Consider the following 14,779-nt stretch of genomic DNA (forward strand, 5'->3'; position numbering starts at 1 on the left):
CATTTTATTAACTAACATATTTATAATTATCATATTTCATCACTTATAACAGTAATGATATATTTATTTAACAAGTCCCTTACAGTACTTTTACCATTTAATTTGATATTAACTACTACTTTTACCACATACTTAATTCAGTCCTTGTACTTAATTTAAACACTAGTAATTAAAATTATTTAACTATCATTCAATTCCCTTCTACACAACTCTATAATTATTTAATAAAAACATTTATGCACCTTATTTACAAAACGGAGTCCCGAAATACGTTACCTAACGCCCTAACTTTTGGGTCGTTATAATTTTTTAAAGTTATATTATAAATATTTAAAAATATTATAAAAATAATTTGTGTATTTTATAATGTTATAACAAAAATATAAATTATTTAAATCTTAAAAAGTTTCTAAAGTTATGGTAAAAAATATATTATAAATTTTTTACCTATTATAACGTCTTATCTATAAAAAATTCTGATAAAAAAATATGGACATAACTTATTTACGTGTTTGTACCATATATTATACTTATTTATTAAAAAATATTATAACTTTTACCTATTTATAAAAAAATAACTTTATAGAGTTATAAAAAAATTATAATTATTTATAAGAAGCGTAATAAAAGTTATCGGATATTTTATAAAACCTATTTTATAACGTATTATAAAAAGATTATAGTCTAATATTTTCTCTATATTATGTTTATATAAAATTTTATAATTAAGGTTCTGATTATTTGCGTTGTGAACCAAAATATTTCGTGATAGATGTTAGTTTTGCTAATACAAAAAGTTTTTTTTTGCACCATGTCGTGGGATAGAATATCATTTGAAAGAATGAAGTTAGACACAAGCACCACAAACTACTCGTAAAATCTTTAATTTGAGACATTCAAGTTTTCGAAATGTAGTTGAATGGACCTTTGCTATTCTTAAAAAAAAAAATGATTTGCTACTAAATTGAATGTAATTGAAGCACCCCAATTACTATTATGCTGCATATTTCATAACTTCATCTATAGGTGGAATTCTAATTACCCATACTTTAAATAGTAAATCGAAAAACAATATTTTGATTCAAATGATTAAAAACTCGGTTAAAGACTAACAAATGATAATAAATATTATATGTTAAATGTTAAAGAGGGAATAACCAAACAAATATGGAATGTTAGAGCAATTAGATAAATTTGCATGTGATGGTAGAGCCATTAGAGCAATTAATGAACCACTAATCAAATAAAAAGGCAGATAATTACACAATTAATTAAGAAAAATATATTATTAATCATTTGCAAATGCCTTACACAATAAACTAATTGATAAGCAAGTGAAAGCCTTTATAAGTTAACAACCTTTATGAAAGGAAAAAAAATATTATTAATAATATGCAACATTTTTTATAAGAAAATAAAATATTTACTGATTATTAAAATAATCTCAGCTTTAAAGAAAACATTTAGAATCAATAGAGGAAGAAAAATTTTAGATTTTAGATTTTTTTTGAATATTTTATATGTTTAATTTGTTCATATATATATAAATATTAAGAGTTTATATTTTTATAATTTATTTTTATTTTTATATTTTAAATAAAATTGAAAATTTTAAATAATTTTTTACAAATTTATTATTTATTTTTTAATTAATATTAAATATTTTTACAATTTTTATATTTTACAAGTTTTTTTACATTTTCTGTAATAATATTATTAATTTCAATTCACTTCTTTTTATTTATCATATTCTTTGTAATTTTTATATATTATATTTTTTCTAGATTATAACATGTTTTTCTGACTTTTTATGTAATTTCTAATGTTTCTATACATTTGCTAAAATAAAATACTTACTTTAAAAAAAAAAAAGCCATGTGGAGCTGCCACTTTTTATTATTATTAAAAATAAATTAAAATATATAACTGAGACATATTTTAGGTATCAAATTGGGAAGCAAGTGTATTTTAGGTATCAAATTGTGCGAAAAGATTATAGGTACCAAAAGTTGGTTGCATAGTCAACTGAGTCTTAACTTTGTTGGCATCAATATTATTACTAATGCAAGAAGATATAAGTTTGAATTTGGAGTGCGTTTATCCTCTAATTTAAGAATTAAGTAAAAGTTATCCTAGTTGTAGGCTTTGTATTAAAAATTAGTTACCTTATATTTTTAATATAAAAAAAAGAGATCCACTTTCAGGGTGAAAAATTTTGATTGTCTTTTATTTTTAATATAAAAGTAGTTTTACACATTTTCTTATATTTTGGTGCAATTTATATTTTAATAATTTAATTATTGAATTTATGAATATAATTATACTTATCGTGCATGTAAATTTTTGAACCAATATGATATTACTAACATATCAATCTAAAATACTATATATATATATTAATATTTATTGAGCAGTTAAAATTTTTATTTAAAAAATAAAAATTTTAAATTTATGTCAAATTTAACATGCATGATCTATATGAATGAAATATGACACTCATTGCTTCATTTAATTGGTAACTTGTGCAGTTCACACTCGACTTTACTGATAAAATCTTCAGTAATAAATCTTTCACAACGAGACCTATCTTATATAGTAACGGTATGTAAGAATGAGGATTAATTGGGCAGTTGACCTTGTTACTCCATTCTTTGCAAGAGTCAAAGCATAATTTTTTTTTTGCTTTTTAAATAAGATTTTCCCCGCTTAATGGATAAGCATTTGTTATCACTAAGTAATTTTTTCTCATTTTAAATTCCAAGATTGGATTTGCACCAATAAAAACCATAAATTTCATACACAATAAAATGATATGATAGATTTATCTTTTTTAGATAGTAAATGGACAAACCCCATTCTATTAATTAGTACAAATCGTTGATACTAAAAAAGTTATTTTTTTCTCAACACATGATCTGAACAAGTCGCACATACACCCTAGTACATGTTCTTTGGTGCTAAGGACATCCCCCAAGAGCAGGGGATTGCGTGACATTTCTAATTGGTTGTCTTGCATTTCTAATAAGTTGTTTAGTAGTTGGCATATTAAATCATATACATAATAGACTGGTTTAGATCGATCCTAACAAGATGATTCTGAATTACTTATTTTTCTAGTTAATAGATTAATAAAATATTAACCCCTTAGGCTTAAGTTAAAAAGGAAAGGAAGAAGAGCGAACAAATCAATTTTAATTAAATTGTGGATTGGTGTTAAATTATTGCTATTGCTATTTGTTATTTAACTTATTTAACTACTACAAGATCCACAGTTTCATGAGCTTGGGCTTCTATTACTAACATAAAAACATCTTTTTCCATGTCTTCAGATACAATTCATAGGGGCTTGCCTGTTTTTTGTTTATAAACCCTTGTGAGGTTTTCACGAAGTTTCAGTAGTACTTCTTCCACTTCCAAGATAAATTCTCCTATTTGTGCCTTATAAAAAGAACTAGCAAGTTGATGAATCATTACTGTGATGATATAACATAATAAAAGGTTCTTCTAACTCACATCATGAGGCGAAAAGAATAGCTAAAGAATAATAAGAAAAAAAGAGATAGAGTTGAACAATTGTACGTACATTTTTTATGCATCGCATACGACTTTACAATGGAATTCTCCTTTTCTTTCATTAAAAAAAGAAAAGGAGAAAATATAGAGATTGTCCATTAGACTTAGATGACTAAATAATCTAATTATCACCCTTCTTTTTTTTTCAAAAAAGTTCAAAATTACTATGATGGCTAGAAATGCCCTTTCTCTCACACTACTCTTTCGATATATAATCTAATATTTTGAAAAAAAGAAATAAAAAAATTCATATTGAATTCGAAGTGCCATGCTATTATTACTTACTAATTCATATTTCATATGGCGAAGGCATAGTCTTCAAACTCATTAGCATCGAGCGTGAGGGAATGCTGGACGTTTGGTAATTTCTCCTCCGACCAAGAGAATAGATCCCATATCATTAAAATATTAATTGTATTGAAATATGCGAAAATGTGTAATTTTATACGGGTGTATGTGGATCTCTCTCTTAAAAAATATAAGGTAAATTGTACCATTAGTCACTAAACTATGTGTAAGTTTTTGTTTTGATTATTTAACTAAAAAAGTTACAATTTGATTATTGAATTATTCGAAAGCTCTCTTTTAAGTGACAAAATTATTTAAAAGTTTTTTTTATTTAAGTTATTGGATTGTTAAGTGTTTTTTTTCTCAAAAAATAGTTTCGCCAGCGAACTCTAAGCGATAATTCAACGATCGATATGGTAGATCAATATTCATAAATGAGTAGAACATACCTTAGATTCAAGTCGATCTGATGCTCAGTGTTGAAAATTAGAGAAAAAAATTATGTCAATTTTAGTTTGCAAATTCGTAAAATCTAAAGTTGTTTCAAGAAAAAAAACTAAACTGTAAAAGAGAGTTTTCGATTGGTTTAGGCTATGCGGATGGAGAAAGCCATATAGCAGTATTCTAATGACTTAAATAAAATTTTTTAAATAATTTAATGACCAAATTATTTAATTAAGTGATCAAAACAAAAATTTACACATAATTTAGTGATTGATGATGTAATTTACCCTAAAATAATTCGATTTAACAGACCTACTATTAAGTCGATTTGGATTAAGATGGTTAACTCGGTGGTTAGTCGATAAACTACTTTTACATCCAGCCCAATCCCTGACCAAAGTCAGTGACGCCTGAGGTAGGCCTTTTTCTCTCAATTCCGTTGTTGTTATTTGCCCCCAGTCCTCTCTCCTCTCGTCACTCGGAGAACTGCTTTGTTTTCACTAATAAGTTTTGTTTCTATTTACGCTTTTCATTCCGTTGTACTGATATATAGGTTGATTGCGCATAGAATCTGTTTGATAAAATGCTTAAGGGAAAGTTTTCTCCTTTTTTACAAAACGGTATTCTTTTTACCGATGCGGTCACCTATTTTGTTTGGTGAAGTGGGGTCATCACAATAAAAATGAAAATTTCATCTTGGGTCCTTTCGTTTCCTTGTTTTGAAAAAAATGCTATCAACAATTCAACCCCCGCGTTATCTTTCTCGTTTCCCACTCCGGGGCCGGACCAAATCCCGCCCCTTTCACATCCTTTCTTCCGCACAGCCCGTCACCAAGACCTCCTTCGCAGCAGACCAATCACAAATCCTCTCCATTCGATACTCGCTTCTCAACCGTCACCTCAGTGCTGTGGAACTGACCCATTCCTACCTGAACCGTCTCAAACAAACGGAGCCCCATATCAGCTGTTTCCTTCACATCTCTGACCCTGACAAGGTCCTGAAACAAGCGCAGGATATTGACGACAAGATAAAAAGGAATGAAGAAGTGGGTCCCCTTGCTGGTGTCCTCGTCGCTATCAAAGACAACATTTGTACTGCTGATATGCCTTCCACTGGTGGCTCTTACATCCTGGAAGGCTACCGTCCTCCGTTCGATGCCACTGCCGTGAAGAGGTTGAAGGACTTGGGCGCCATTGTTGTTGGAAAGACCAACTTGGATGAGTTTGGTATGGGGAGTACTACTGAAGCTTCTGCATTTAAGGTTTGGTTAAATTCCCACTCAGATTTTTTAGGGCTAGTCTAGTGTTTGTGTAGAGAAAGCCTAGTTTAGAAAATAGCTTGAATCCAAAAAATTGTGGTGAAAAAAAAATGGTTTTGAAAATCTAGAAGCATTTGATGTTGCTGAAATTGAAATGCAAGGAAGATATACATTTAAAATAATAAAATTTTAGAGATAAGAGGATAATAAAGTTTTTTTATCCAAAACTCAACTTCCAAAAGCTAAAAACATCATTTTTCCAAGTTTTTGGGTTTGGTCATGATGTTAACAACAGAAGCCAAGATATGTACTTGCTTTTGCTATGAAAAATAGCTTTTGAGGTCAAAAGCTGTGCCGACAACAATGCTAATTAGAGCCGTAATTCTGTTTGATAACTGCTTTTGCTTCTGTTGATTGTTAGTAATGCATTTATTAGTTTGAATAGGTGACAGCGAACCCATGGGACCTTTCTCGGGTGCCAGGGGGATCTTCGGGTGGCTCTGCTGCATCTGTATCTGCCAGGCAATGTGTTGTGTCACTTGGGAGTGACACTGGTGGAAGTGTGAGGCAACCAGCATCATTTTGCGGTGTAGTTGGTTTGAAGCCAACTTATGGACGTGTTTCAAGATTTGGACTTATGGCATATGCGTCATCCCTTGATGTTATCGGATGTTTTGGTTCCTCCGTTGCCGACACCGGGATTCTTCTTCATGCAATTTCTGGTCATGATTCACTTGATGCTACTAGCAGTAAACGAGTTAAGTGCTCTTTCAATTTAAAACTAGCAGTGAAATTTTCTTTGTTTAGGTGCTGATAATACGAAGAATATCTTATTAACCATATACCTTTGTTTGGAAGATTGTGACAGTGATATACATATCCAAGAATAAATTGTCATGCCTCATGCATATGTTCTTTATTTGCCAAGCTGCTTGGAAAATGAGTCTATATTGAGTACTACCTCCTATAGCTTAAGCAGTTGTGCCTTTTAATCACCTCACTGAAGTGAAATTTCTTATGATATGATCCATCATTGGTGTGATCATTTTCGAATGAGAAGGTTCCTTTATTTGTGTGACTTTCCTGTTTTCCTTTTTGCTACCCTGATTTAAGGGCTCCATTTTTGTCTTTACCTTCTTGCTTACTTTTCTAACCTATTCTGCATTCAGTTCCTATATGTTCTCTTCTCTTTGGCTTTTAGTCGCATCAATAATTGTACCATGCAATAGAATCTTAGACTTTGATTACTGCGACTGCTACTTTGGCTCTTTTCGTCTACTTTGAGTTGAAGACATTTTAGCATTATTTATTTTTAGCCTTACTGCTTTAATATATGGTCTAATTGTGTAAGAATATTGCTTTTCAGGAGGTGCCTGACTTCACTTCTCAGTTCACTTCTGCAAGTTCTTTGAAATCCAGACCATTAGAGGGGTTAAGGGTTGGTCTTATCCGTGAAACTGTTGATGCTGGTGTTGATTCTGGAGTTAAATCAGCAATTCAGGGTGCTGCAGCTCATCTGGAACAATTAGGATGTGTTTTGAAAGAGGTGTAATTTAAAAGTGCCACAGGCTTCTTTTTTCTTCTTTTGTGTGTGTGTGGAATCCAATGCATATTGGTTTTACATAGTCATTATTCTTTTGAAACTATTGCAGGTTTCATTGCCATCCTTCTCTCTTGGTTTGCCAGCTTACTATATTCTTGCATCATCAGAATCATCTTCAAACTTATCAAGATATGATGGTGTCAGGTGACATGCTATGGAATGTTTTTCCATTTTCAAGCATGCATTATGCAGATGGATAAATGCTAGTTTGGAACTAATTACTATTCCATGGTTTTCTGTGATTTTCAACAAATCCAGATATGGGAATCAAGCTTCTTCTGATGAGCTAAATGCCCTTTATGAAGAATCGAGGGCTAAAGGATTTGGATCAGAGGTCTGTCTATGAGTTCACTGTTGAGAAATTTAGTGTTATATTAGTTATAGCAATCTGGAATTTTGACATGAATGCATTTCAATTTTGCAGGTCAAAATGAGAATATTAATGGGAACATATGCGCTTTCAGCTGGATATTATGATGCATATTACAAGCGTGCTCAACAGGTGTCATTCCTATTACAGTAAATACATCTTTACTTTGATTATCTTTTGGGTCTGTAGATACTCGTCCTTGGTTGATAACGCTTCTGTCAATAGTAGTGTCAGGAAATATTGTTCCTTTCAGACCACTCCTTGTTGAGAAGACTGTGGAGCTAAGCTTAAGAAGGTTGGCAGAATTCTTAGGTTTGCTCCACTGTCAGGATGTCTTGGAGAGCATGGCTTGGACGCTTTAGATACATATATTGTTAAGAATTCTACTTCTTAACCTTTCTTTGGAGTAAAAGTTTTTTTTTTCTCTCCCTCTCCTCGTTGATCAAAGTGTGCCTTTGCATTTAAGTTTGCAAGTAGCTCCTTCCTTGTTAATATGAGTTACGTAAGTGTAACTTCCACTAAACTACCATTATATCCACTATTTTCATAACTTCTCTCCCATTGCTCACTACAAGCAACATGAACGTGATGTCATTCACTCTCATTACCCAATAATTCATTACACGTTCTTGTGAATTAACTCACATCTCTCCCATGTTCAATAAAATATTTCACTTGTTTCATAACCGTTATTTGGGTTAACTACTTTGGAAAGGCTATAAATAGAAAATCCAAAGTTTCATTTAGGGGACTTTTGATCTTTTGGCAAACTGAAGCACTCTAAACCTCTCCTTGCAACTCACTTGCTATTATTTTTTACAACCTTAATTCTCACTTTTCTCAGCCCCTGTTGCTTCCATCACCACCGTATTTGTTTTTTAGACTCTACTCCGATCTTCTTCTCTTCCATCTCTCCACGACACTCCATTTTACTGGCTAGCAATATAGTTGTAGTTGCCTTCTCATAAAATCTAATGTGTCACCTTAAAGTCAAAATGTCCAGCTGCTAAAATTCTTAATAGCTGTTATAGATGCACAAAACAACTTTTTGATGTTTAAATTAAATTTTTCATTCAAGTAATTATTTGCTTTCAGCAATTAAAGTATTGATATTTTAAATAACAAAGTTAATTTATAGTCTAACAATCTCTTGGTTTTCCATTGGTATTCCTGTGTAAGTGATTTTTTTCGTCACGCAATTTATTGTAAGGGTTAATCACATATCTGGTACCCAACTATGGTCAAATGTTCTATTTGGTACCTTAAGTCTAAAATGTGTAATATGTTACTCAAACTTTGTTTCTCATTACCAGATTATACATTCTACTAATTGAGTTCCGGAAAAAATGTGTCCTTAATATCAGAGCCATGTGATGACATATGCTACACATTTTTCAGCTAATATAGTTAGTTGTATGTCCAATCTGGTAAACAGACTCAAAATTTGAGTCCATTGTTGGATATTTTGAAGTTAAGGTGCCCAATTTAACATTTGACTGTAGGAAGGGTACCAAATATGTAATTAACCTTATATATAATTTTGAATGTGTATGTTAATTTGACCATTTTACTTGACATATGCTGAAACACGTGATTATTTTAGGAGCATTGCTATTAAAGAAAAACATTCATGATTATATAAGTGTTTTAGGTAAGGACCATAATTCGGAAAAGCTTCAAGGCAGCATTGGATGAAAATGACATCCTGATTTCACCTGCAGCTCCATCCGCTGCATATAAGATTGGTATGCTAGTTGAATTGCTGTTTTTCTTATTTTACTTGTTTGTCTAATCTATTTTCTGTTCCTTCTTTGCATGATAGTGCGAGGGGTGTTATGACTCATGTATGGATGGTCATTAACGGTAAACATTGAATTACAAAGTTGATTATGATGTTTGCAGGTGAGAAGAAGAATGACCCATTGGCGATGTATGCCGGAGATATTATGACTGTAAGAACATTTAGGTGCCGCAATTATCTTATTTAAGTCATTGCTCCACAGCCTTGAACTAGTATCATGAATGTTTGGCTGGTTAAGAATATATATAGTTAAGGTTGTGGCTTTCCCTGCATTCTTTTGGCCTCCCTTATTTGTTGTGTCATTTTTTTTCTTCTTTATTGCAAGTAATTCCATTTAACTTCTTCAAATGTGGTAGAATAGTTGAAATAATATATTTGCCCTTGTCCCGTTTTGAGATTCCATATCCATATACAGGTGAATGTTAACTTGGCGGGCTTACCTGCATTGGTTTTGCCATGCGGATTTGTTGAAGGGGGAGCTGTTGGCCTTCCTGTTGGCCTTCAAATCATTGGTGCGGCATTTGATGAGGTATGCTGCTCGTTTTTTAATTAACTTGTTATTCTTCATTTTTCAAATTTCCCCTGAGCTAATCAATGTTGGGTAGCTAGAATTGTTGTAATTTCAGTGAGAAAATATTTATTTTAGGAAAAGAGCTTGTAGCATTGTGTTAGAGGAAACACCAAAATATACACAGGCAAGCATGCAACTTAACATATATTTGTTTGACAGTTTAGAGTCAACTTCTATCATCATCATCATCATCATCATCATTATTATTATTATTATAATTACGGCTTTCTATCCTAGCATTCGAAAACTGGAATAGTCGAAATCTGCTGATAATCAAAGGCTTCACTTTTTCCCATGACCTTGTTGTTGCAGGAAAAGTTGGTAAAAGTGGGTCACATCTTTGAGCAGACTCTTGAAGGTTACAATTTTGTCCCTCCGCTCATCACGGATGTGGGTGGTGCTTCGGCCTGAACTTTTTCAAGGACATTAGTAAGTAGGCTATGAATGAATCTTAAAATTGAAAACCATTTTGGTGAGTGGATCCGCTACATCAGACGTTGTGCTGTTAATACATAGGACTGACTTTTGAGGCATGTTGATGGCCAATGTGCTTTAGAGACCCCAATGATTATCCGCAACAACAGCAGCAGCATTGAACTACAATTTTGTTCCTACAAATAATTGCTAAGATGCCCCTCAAGTTTGTCAATCTGTCCAAAATATTTCAATGTGATACGTTATATTTATTGTATAACATAAAAGTTTTTTGGGTGCTTATTTTCATTTAGGTGATGGTGTTGAGTGAGACAAGTTTAAGCAAACACTCTTGTCATTCAATGAATAAATCTTTGTTTATTTCCTTTTTAATTTTTATTTACTTAATAAGTGGTACTGTATCCTCAATTCCTATGCTGCCATCAAGCTCATAAAAATAAATAAAATTTGACATTATGAACTTTATAAAAAAGTTATTTCAGTTGTTTATTTAAAAAAAAAATTTCTTCTTCTAACTCTTCAACCTGACTACGGTGAAGGTACCAAATATTGGAATTAACTCTTATTTATAATTTTGAAATTAAGATGTCCAATTGAACATTTCACTCTGGCAGGGAGCCAAATATTGGATTTAAATATAGTTGAGATTGAACTCAATTCAGCCTAATTTTTTTTATATTATTGTATTCAAAACTTCATATAATTATATTTGTCAAATAAATATATGCAAAAAAACAAGTGCAGCATGAAGGGAAATTGGTGGCTTCCAAAAGTTTCATTATATATGGGGTAAAACAATAGTTTAAATAATTAATTAACATTGCAGAAATAATTCAAATAATTATTAATTTTCATAACTCAAATCCAATAAATCACAAAATAATACTGAAATCAAATTTTACAAACTCAAATAAATCATAGATGAATCACAAAGCAATAGCGAGTTCAAATCATACAAACCCAAACAAATTTTAAACAAAGCAACACTTAAATCAAAACACACTTAAAATTTGAACATCCTTCAAGAAGTAGGAATGAAATGTCAAATCCTCTGTGAACTCTTTGGATCGAATAAAACCTCTAGTGCTTTCCATTTGAACAAAACACATCTGTAGCCATGAAGACAATTAAAACTTATGTTAATAATGAAAACAAAATCATGAAATAAGAACAATTAATTGCATTGATGATTTAAAAAAGAAAACAATAGCTCTTTAATCATCTAAAGTACTTACCACAAAGCTTTAAACTTAGTAATCCAGACATTTGCAATGGAGAATATAGTCACATGTAGACTCTTTACATTTGAGAATTTCTTCATGGGAAAGCTTACCACAATAAGAGCATTCAGGGTAGCCCTCAACCTTCTTAAAAAATTTAAGATCATGATGATGATTGTGTTTATTAGAAGAAAATGTGCTCCCATCCTTGAGAAATGGAAATTTTCCAAGAACACATTTGGGATGAGCAGAAGTATCACAAATTGAACAAGAATAATACCAAAGGCTTGGATCTCTTTCTTGTTCACAAATATCACACCAACTTTGCTTTTTATCATCATCATAAGTAATGTTTAGTATGTGTTCATCAATTTTATGAAGAGCTGATTGTGGTAATGTTAAGCATCCAAAATCCAAAACAAATCTGCACTCTCCACATCTAAATGCACCAAACCAACACTTGTTACCACAACCATTACATTTCTCCTTGCATTTGAAATCAAAAAAGAGAAAGTGCTGGTGTCCTTCACATTCAATGATATCAGCAACTTTAGCACACCTAATGCAAATTTGCCATCCTTTAATTCTATAAAAGAAGCCATTGCAATGTTGGCGACAAAGGCTACATGCCAGGAAGCCTTTGAAGTCGAGGATGGCGTTCCATTGACGAAACCAATGACGCTTGATTTTTGGTAATTCAGCACAAGTTTTATGAAGAAAAAAAGGGCATTCTGAACAATAATAGAAGATAGTTGAGATAGATAGCATGCACCCATCACATTTTCTATCAATTTCCTCCTCCATCTTGTCTGCTAACACCAAGCGATGTTGATGACTGAAATGTTCAATCTTTGTAGCTTCCCCAGCTTCATTCACCTCAATAACACGAATGGCGGAAGACTGTATAGATTTTTCATAAAGCTCCTCATATTGCTTTTCATCCTCAATTACCTCGTACAACTTTTCATTCTCCAAGACACAATTCACATGGACAACATAATTGCAACCTGGCTTCCCACAAGAGTAACTCCCACGATCTAGTTTCACTTTTTTGAAACAAATCTTGCAATCTTGCTTTGTAAGCTCTTGTGTTTCAAGAAAATATTTGTGAAAAATGCAGTGATCATGTCGAGAAAATTTGATAACGCGCGGGAGTGAAATACATTTCTTATGGACTACAATGTAACATTTCAAACATATATAAGAAATATAATTTCCCTCAGTATCACATGCATCACAAATGAATGAACCTTGTCTCCAAAGCAAAGAGAATGGATGTTGATGGCTTCTTTTATCTTCAATAATGGACCTCAACAAAGCGCATTCAAGCTTGATGTTAAAATGGCAAAGAGAACAACAATAAAAATGTCCAGAATGTTCCTTTTGGCATAGGTTGCAAAAATGGTTGCGATAACTATAGTTAAGGAAAAGAGGGTGTATGTGATGGGAAGGGTGATTAATTTTAGTGGGTAACTCATTAAGGCATTTCTTGTGAGCGATGAATGATGGACAGTCAGAACAAAAATATATATCATATGTCAATGGTTCATGACACCAGAGGCAATTGAAGTTTTTGAGTACATCTATGGCCATGTGACTTTCTATGAAGGTCAATGGATGTTTGTGGATGTCATATTTGGACAGTTGGCTAAACTTATACGAAGAAGATAAATGAGCACATTTGATGTCAAGGAAAAAATAACAAGAATAACACTCATAAAAAAACATGTTACGTTTTTCCTTGCATAATGCACAACCATTTACCCAATGATCATCAAGGTATGGCCTTTGTCGAAGAAAAAAACCTGTGTCTGAGTGCTTGGGATGGATAGGGTGATTAGGAATTTGAAGGGGTGCCTCTGCACACTGCTTGTGAAGGTGATAGTTGCAATGAATACAAGTGAAGCATGGAGTTGAAAGTAGTTCCCCACATCCATCGCAGTAAGCTTTGAGACCTTCATTGCTTTGCTCTGTCACTAACACCAAGGGATGTTCCTCATGAAAAGGATGGGTAATCTCCATTGATTAGTGTGTCTGTGAGAATTGAAGGAGATGATAGGAATGAATGAAGGAGATGAATAAAAGAAGGGTTAAATATTAAATTGAGGAATTGTGGTTTAACACTATTATTTCTCATTGTCACTTTTCATTTTTAATAAATTGTTTTATTTTATTGAGAAACAATATATTTTTATTTGAAAAGTATGTTGGACAATGCGTTAATGTAAATTAAGGAACGTGTTTTAACTTTAAAAGAAATATTTGAATAACATTTTAAAATTGATTAAGTAGATTTCATTTCATTTAAAGTTAGAAATGATGAAAGTTAAATCTAAATATGAAAAAATATTTAAAGTGGGACATATTATTTTTATATTTATTTAATGATATATAAATTTTAATATATTTAATATAAAATAAAATATATTTTGATGTTCAAAGGCTTAATGGAGTGCAAAAAAGTATAAGAACTATTTTCTTTAAAAAATTTAGGGTTTTAATCTTAATTTTTATTTCATAGTTAATTTTTTCGACGAATGATAACTAATTCGAAAACATACCAATTCAAAAAAGTAATTAATTTCTTAAGAAAAAAATTTAAACAAAACACTTAACCACCAAAGACACAAATTGTGTACCAACTGCTTGCAAGAAAGCAAAAACATCAACATTAATCTTCATTGGCCATGAAGCTCCAAATCTCATTATAAAATTATCATATTCCATAAACATATTTTTATATATGAATTAGTCCTCCAACATCTTTTATTAAAAATAAGGAATATTACCATAAATTTAATCAAGTAAGGTATATGCAAGAGTGACCTCAAAGCTTCCAATGTTAGGGTTCTCACTTTTCTAAAACAAAATTAAAGTAATCACACTTTGCTCTGTCTACTTAAAGGGAAGACTACTCTTCTATTATATTCCAAAACTTATAAATAGATTTTATGTATAGGAATGATAATTATATAATGAGTCACCCAATTATTAATATATTTTATTTTGATTATTAAATTATAAAAATTTTCAATTTTATCACTTATTTTTGTTTTAGTCACTTGCCCTCTCACTAGTTAAAATGTTAATGGAAATGGTGGGTGGGCTATTTTACTTAGTATAATAATATATTTAGTCATTAACATTTATACATTCTATCAAATAAGCTCTAATTCTAAATAATGCAACAAATTTAATCTAAATTCTATCAATTT

General features: G+C 31.4%; 2 protein-coding genes across 3 annotated transcripts; one reads left to right on the forward strand and one right to left on the reverse strand.

Annotated features, from left to right (window-relative positions):
- The first annotated feature begins 4,635 nt into the window (after positions 1-4,635).
- On the forward strand, positions 4,636-10,716 carry LOC108486498 (glutamyl-tRNA(Gln) amidotransferase subunit A, chloroplastic/mitochondrial). Of its 2 annotated transcripts, XM_053030026.1 has the most exons (11): positions 4,679-4,720; positions 4,859-5,567; positions 6,010-6,321; positions 6,931-7,110; positions 7,217-7,311; positions 7,426-7,501; positions 7,592-7,669; positions 9,189-9,282; positions 9,440-9,489; positions 9,754-9,867; positions 10,222-10,716. In XM_053030026.1, the coding sequence occupies exons 2-11, from the start codon at positions 5,034-5,036 to the stop codon at positions 10,318-10,320; spliced, it is 1,632 nt and encodes a 543-aa protein (XP_052885986.1). In that variant the 5' UTR covers positions 4,679-4,720; positions 4,859-5,033; the 3' UTR covers positions 10,321-10,716. The 2 variants fall into 2 exon arrangements, with proteins under 2 accessions (XP_017646070.1, XP_052885986.1); XM_017790581.2 differs by having other exon boundaries at positions 4,636-5,567.
- A 514-nt stretch (positions 10,717-11,230) lies between these two features.
- Positions 11,231-13,701, reverse strand: LOC108485837 (uncharacterized). Its single transcript, XM_017789685.2, has 2 exons — positions 11,580-13,701; positions 11,231-11,453 (listed from the first exon to the last, which is right to left on the reverse strand). The coding sequence occupies exon 1, from the start codon at positions 13,584-13,586 to the stop codon at positions 11,595-11,597; it is 1,992 nt and encodes a 663-aa protein (XP_017645174.1). The 5' UTR covers positions 13,587-13,701; the 3' UTR covers positions 11,231-11,453; positions 11,580-11,594.
- Positions 13,702-14,779: the final 1,078 nt, after the last annotated feature.

Source organism: Gossypium arboreum, chromosome 6, assembly GCF_025698485.1.
Source record: "Gossypium arboreum isolate Shixiya-1 chromosome 6, ASM2569848v2, whole genome shotgun sequence".
Taxonomy (NCBI): Eukaryota; Viridiplantae; Streptophyta; class Magnoliopsida; order Malvales; family Malvaceae; genus Gossypium; species Gossypium arboreum.

Bases quoted from the DNA above. Each gene is read 5' to 3' on its own strand.
- LOC108485837 (XM_017789685.2), bottom strand. From the start codon at position 13,586: ATGGAGATTACCCATCCTTTTCATGAGGAACATCCCTTGGTGTTAGTG.
- LOC108486498 (XM_017790581.2), top strand. From the start codon at position 5,034: ATGCTATCAACAATTCAACCCCCGCGTTATCTTTCTCGTTTCCCACTC. The intron at 9,490-9,753 runs GTAAGAACATTT...ATCCATATACAG, and splicing joins ATGCCGGAGATATTATGACT to GTGAATGTTAACTTGGCGGG. The intron at 9,868-10,221 runs GTATGCTGCTCG...TTGTTGTTGCAG, and splicing joins TTGGTGCGGCATTTGATGAG to GAAAAGTTGGTAAAAGTGGG.